Source organism: Manacus vitellinus, unplaced genomic scaffold (genome assembly GCF_001715985.3).
Source record: "Manacus vitellinus isolate BGI_N305 unplaced genomic scaffold, ASM171598v3 scaffold_32_pilon, whole genome shotgun sequence".
Taxonomy (NCBI): domain Eukaryota; kingdom Metazoa; phylum Chordata; class Aves; order Passeriformes; family Pipridae; genus Manacus; species Manacus vitellinus.
Window position 1 is genome coordinate 2,197,214 of NW_021940460.1, and position 5,744 is coordinate 2,202,957.

At 50.4% G+C, this 5,744-nt stretch overlaps 1 protein-coding gene across 1 annotated transcript in view; it reads right to left on the minus strand.

Annotated features, from left to right (window-relative positions):
* The window catches only part of CALN1 (calneuron 1), an 82,788-nt gene that overhangs the window by 3,119 nt on the left and 73,925 nt on the right, over window positions 1-5,744 (minus strand). Inside the window, exon 5 of the mRNA XM_029961393.1 lies at window positions 4,677-4,830. Coding sequence (XP_029817253.1) covers window positions 4,677-4,830 — 154 coding nt within the window. The remainder of the gene's footprint in view (window positions 1-4,676; window positions 4,831-5,744) is intronic.

The window sequence follows — 5,744 nt, forward strand, 5'->3', positions numbered from 1 at the left end:
ATTCTGTGATTCTGAGCACAGGAAGCTGCATTTTGAACAGCAGATTTATCCCTCATCCCTTTCCCTGGCTGGTGTTTAGTGCCTGTGTCCCAATCTCAGCTCCCACACCATTCCCCACTCAGTGCCTGAGGCACAAGAAGCCTCCTTAGGCAGGACTTGGAGTCAAGAGTGCCCTGGGCAGGGAAACTCTGCACTGTCAGTGCCCTGAGCAGGTAAAGAAACCCCCCCCTCACAGCAGCTCTCCTAAATTCCTCCCTTTCTGCTTGCACTGCTTGCCTCTTAATTCCTTTATAAAGCTCACAGAATCAATACTGTGGCTCCTTGGCTTTGTGCAGTGTGCTCTGGCACTTTGGAAAGCTTGTGGTTCTTTCTTTCTTTCTTTTTCTCTTCATTCTATCTATTTCTATTTTTTTTCTACTATTTTTCGATTTATTTTCTATTATTTTATTTGAAAACACTCCCAGGCAGCAGACACAGCACTGGCACCAGCCCTCAGTGCCAGCACTGCTGTCCAGTGAGGGGCTCTGGGGCTGGTTGTGGTGATGGGGAACAGCAGCTGAACACTGGCCTGGGCTTTTGGTGATGGCAACTCTCCTCTTCAGAGGAAGAGTAAACCATGGCCAGAGTTTCTTGCAGAAATGTTCCTGAATTGAATAACTTCTGTTCTACTAGCAAGGAAAAATGGAACTTTGAGGCAGCAGGATCCAGGGAAGTTGTTGTGGCTGTTCTTCACAGACTGAGGGCACACCAAATATGCAAATCACCTCCCAAATAACCCCAGGAGAAAGGGAAAAGGTCTGTAGGGTGCTGAAGACCCAGCAAGACCCTCTTGCTGTTGGTTGGGGCTCACAGATGTCGTAACAGTTCCCCTGCCCCTGCAATCCCCAGGGACACAGAGAACCTGGAATTTCTGATGTTCCTCCCTGGGAGCAGTTACCTGTGGACTGCCCTCTTAAACATGAGCACCCATCAGCCCCCCTGCTTACTGGTGATGGTTTGCCCTCAGTTCTGTCCCTTCTCCAAACCCACAGATCCCTTGAGCTTGGCATCTGTGCTGTTCCTGCTGCTTCCACTGGCTCAGGGCTGGATGCTCCATCCCTTTGGCATTTGGTTGCCAGTGGGAGTTTCTGACACCACCCGTGTGTTCCTTGCACATGGTCAGAACCTGGAGCTCCTCTGGAGAGATCCTCAAACTGTTCAGGGTGAGGTGCAACCCCCGGGCTGTCCAACATCACTGAGAGCTCAAGAAGCAAAGGCAAATCAAGGCTGGGTCATCCTGCACCTCCTCAGCACCCAGGGAGTGAGGAGACCTCCCCCTGGTGTCATTAAGGGCAGAGCCAGAGCCATTGTCTCTGTAACTGCTCCCCCAGGACATGGGGTTGATGGGGCCAGACCATTGCAGGCCCCCCTGGCTGTGGCTCTGGGCTGGTCATGATGCCCACGGTGGGTTTGGGGTGGTCAGGGGAGCCCTGAGAGCCTCCTCCCCTGCCCCAAGGCCCTGCTCCCAGGGACAGCTGCAGTGTATTTATGGTGGCTCTGTCACCACCCTGCCAGGGCTGAGGGATTGTGGCTTTCTCTGCCTGGCTGGAGTTATTTTTGTTTTAAGAGGCCAGTTTTTCATTCCCAAGCCCTGAGCTGAGCGGGGAGGGGGCTCTGGCACATCCAGCTGATTGGAGTGTCAGGGCTGAGGATAAAATACCTGTGACAGACAGCTCAGGTCACCACAACCACCCCAAACCCTTGTCTGCCACCAGCTTAATGTCCTGAGTGTTTGGATAAAGGGAACTGCCAGACAAATGGGGTTTGGGCTATAAATTTTTGGCAGCACAAGGTTGCAGCAAACAGTTGTTCTTTTCTCCTGTCTCATAAAAACATCTAATCTTTGTTGTCCTGCCCTAAGCATTAATAAAAACAGAAATAAAGGCTGAAGACATAACTGTGCCTCTGTTCTGGTGTAGTCTTTCCCTAGATTTGATGTCTTACAAGTGACTTTAATGTTCAAAATGAACTGAATAAAATCCTGGACTTGTCCCTGGCTATGATACAAATATGGTATGTGGGGGAAAGGGGGTGTGGGTGAGAGGTATGAGGTCTATAATCCATGTCAATATAGAAGGAATATTACATAATCATAAATATCACATAAAGACCTTATCATGACAAGCAGCCAAGAGGGCAAATCTGTGAGAATGGCAGAAATTGGAATATATTTGTACTGATGGTTCTATTACCTGTGCAAGACCCTTTAGCACCTGGCAGGGCTGTGGAGAAGGGGGGATGTCTGTGCCCACAGCAGGGAGGAGGTGTGGGGGCTGCTCTTTTGAAGGCCAGAACACACCCAGAGGTGAGAGTGAGTGGAGATCTCCCCTTTCAAGGTACTACTGGAAGTATCTGCTACGTCTCTTCCTTTCTAAGCCATTCCCAAATCCCACTAAAAACCATCAGGGCTCATCTTGGCTTCATTCCTATCAAAGACTCTTCAATGAGGTGGATGAAATGTCCGTTAAATAGAGGTGGGAGGTTCTGTGGGCTGAGAGGAACAGTTGAATTGCTATTTGAAGGGTTGAATTGCTATTTGAAGGGTTGAATTGCTTTTTAAGGTGCAATTCATCTCATCCCAAGGTGGCACCTAAAATAAACTCCAGGAATTATACCCAAAAAGCATCTCCTTTGCTCCACACGTGAGTGATTCACATGGAGACAGCTCTCCCGGGGTGTCACTGACCCAGGAGACCCTCAAAGCTCTGCTTTTCAGCCCTGTAGGGATCTTGGTGTTTGGGAATTGGGAACTCTGAGAGCAGAATTGGGTCATTCAGGTAATGGCATGTCCAACCTGGAGAGCAGCAGGGACACAACCTGCTCCCAGCCTGCCTTTTCCTGGGAGAAATGCTCCTGTCAGAGCTGCCACGGACCAGAACTGTCCCTTCTTCTGGGACCTGAGGCAAAACTTTGCACTGCTGTTGACAGGGTCAAGTTGATCTGTATTCCCTGCTGGATTTGTCTGTGTGTATTTTTAACATCTAAAAAAGGGGCTGTTTTGCTTCCAGGTTCTGCCTGGCACCAGCAATGCCAACATCCCACGAGAAAAGCTGTTCCTGCTGCACTTTTGGAAGCTGGGACTTCCAAAATGAGCTGCTGAGCATTTAGGTATTTGGACCCAATTTTTTTTCCTGGTGATTGGGATGGTTCACCCAAGCCCCAGAGCTGAAATGAGCCTGAACTGGCTCGTGCCTCCAGTGAATCAGCAGGTCAGTGGGGACTGACAGCTCCATTCAATAAGCAGCATCTCTTCCTCCCTGCTGCTCTCCAGGAGGAACAAAAAAAATGGTGCTTGGCTTGATTCAGAGAGTGTTGCTGCTTTCCTCTCTCCTGCAGGCTTTTTAAAATTCAGCTGTGCTCTTCTCCACCTCTCCTGCAGTATTCAGTGTGCTGGATAGAGCTGCTGAATGCCATTCATTAGCCAGGCTAAGAATTGCACTAATAGGTTCAGTTTTGCTTTGTTTGAAAGATGCTTCATTGTCTTGGCCTGGTGCCCTTTCAGAAGCTTCTCTGACCCCTCAGAGTATCAGAATTTCCCCCCAGATGGCCCACAGAAAGTGGCAGTGCTGTGGGTGGCAAAGCACAGTGGCTGTCCCAGGGGGTTGTGCTCAACCCTGCAGGTTCTCTGGGGGTATTTCCTTGGACTCTTCTGCACTTGATTTCAGAGAGTCAAAGAACAGTTTGGGTTGGAAGGGAACTTAAAGATCATCTTGTTCCAGGCCCTGCCATGAGCAGGGACACCTTCCACTAGCCCAGGTTGCTCCAACCTGGCCTTGGACACTTGCAGGGATGGGGTAGCCACAGCTTCTCTGGACAGCTCCAGTTGTTCCAGCCAGCAATGCTTTGGAGCAGCACAAGCTCCTCTGGCCAAGAAAATCCTTCTCCTGAGATGCCTTAAAAGAGGGAATGTTCTTGCCAGTGTCAGCTCTGTCAAAGTGCAAACCCCACTGCAGAGGCTGAGTTGGGGAGCACTTGGTGGTCTTCTCACACTGATGAAAGGAAGCAAATGTTTCCCTTTCTCTGACTCCCTCTGAGCTCTGCTTAGCCCTTGGCTTTGCAGACACTCTCAGGTGCTGAGATGAGCTGTCCTGGTTGAACCTGCAGCTCAGAACAAGAGGTGCTCCAGGCCATGGGTACAGAGGCACCACCCTTGCTCCTTGCTGGTGTTCCAGTGCAGGGACAGGAACTGTCCTGGGAGCCCAGAGCAGACCTTTTTCTGTTTATGGAAAGACAACAGAAAGCTGGAAGAGCCTAACACACCTTGGTAGGGCCTACCAGGGCCAATGAAGTCTTTCCATGACAGCCTGAGGGAAATGTGGAAATTTCTGTAGGGAAATTCAGTCTGTCTTAGACACTCACCTCAGCATGGACTGCACATCCCTTTGGCTGAACCCCATCCCATAAGGCAAAGCACCCAGTAGTTCCTCCTCCTGCCTGAACCAGGCTCAGCTTTACTGATCCATGGAGGAAGGCTGATGGCAGCTCTGCAGGTCCCCAGGTGTGCCACTGCTTCTCTAAAATAACTCCCCACTAACATCACACCTCCCTGCCCATGGCATGTCACGGCACAGAGTGGGTTTCACAGTCAAATCAGGAAGAGGATAATTGTTTAGAAACCCGGAAAGTTCCTCCCTCACCTTCAAACTCTGTTTGGCAGTTGCCAGAGTTCTCGTTGAGACTCTCCTCCTCGTTGATGATGATGTTCTCGATGTCCTTCATCGTGAGGTGGTCGCGGAAGGCGTGGTACAGGATGTGCTTCAGCTCCTCCAGCGTTATCCTCTGCATGTCAAACTGTGGGGAGAGCACCCAGTTAGACCCAGTTAAGAGACACAGCACCCAGAGGAATGAGGACACGAGGGCAGTGCCACAGTTCCCTACTCGTGTTTTACCACCCTCATTTCAACTTTGCAAATGTTGCTCTTTCGGGTTCCTTTTACTCTAAAGCTGCAAATGGATGTTGCTGGAGCTCCTTAGTGCTGGTGGGGGAGCAGAGAGACACAGCCCTGTGTCAGGGAGGGTCTTCCAGGCTGGAGAGGCAGCAATTCAGTATCATCTTGGCCACCCCAACAGACACAAATCCCTGAGGGATCCCCCCTGTAGCTCTTGCACTTTGCCACGAGTCACTGCCTTGTTTCTGACCCCTTTTTTTTTTTTTGCTTTCTAACTCTCCAGTTGTGCCTGTGTGGCAAGAACAAGCAGAGAACATTTCCCTCTGAGCTGACCTGTGCTGTAGATCCAGTGGGTAAATGTTCTCACACAAAGCAAATGTTAAACCCACAATTCCTGAAGAATACATAGGAAAGGACATTTTGCAGCAGCAGAACTTTGCACATGTGCCTGTTTGTGCTATTAACACCTGCTAAGGGTACAGCAGAGAGGGCACTCACCCTGGCTGCTGTGCCAGGGGAAGGGATGAGCATCCCTGAGCCCTCAGAGCAGTCAGGAAAGATGGATGGAAATGCTCCAAGCCATGATGATCTTCCCCAGTGCTGGAGATGATCCTCCTCTGCCCAGCACCTTCAGCTCAGGCCTTACAGCCCAAAATGGGCTCACCCTCAGCAAACAGTAAGAACCAGGGATTGTCCAGCCTCATCTGAACCACCCACCTCCAAGAAAACCCAGAAAGGCCAAACACCCCCAGGGTAATATTGTAGTGGAGGAAAGGTGATGCCAACTGGGAGTGGGTGGTGCAGGGAGAAATTCCC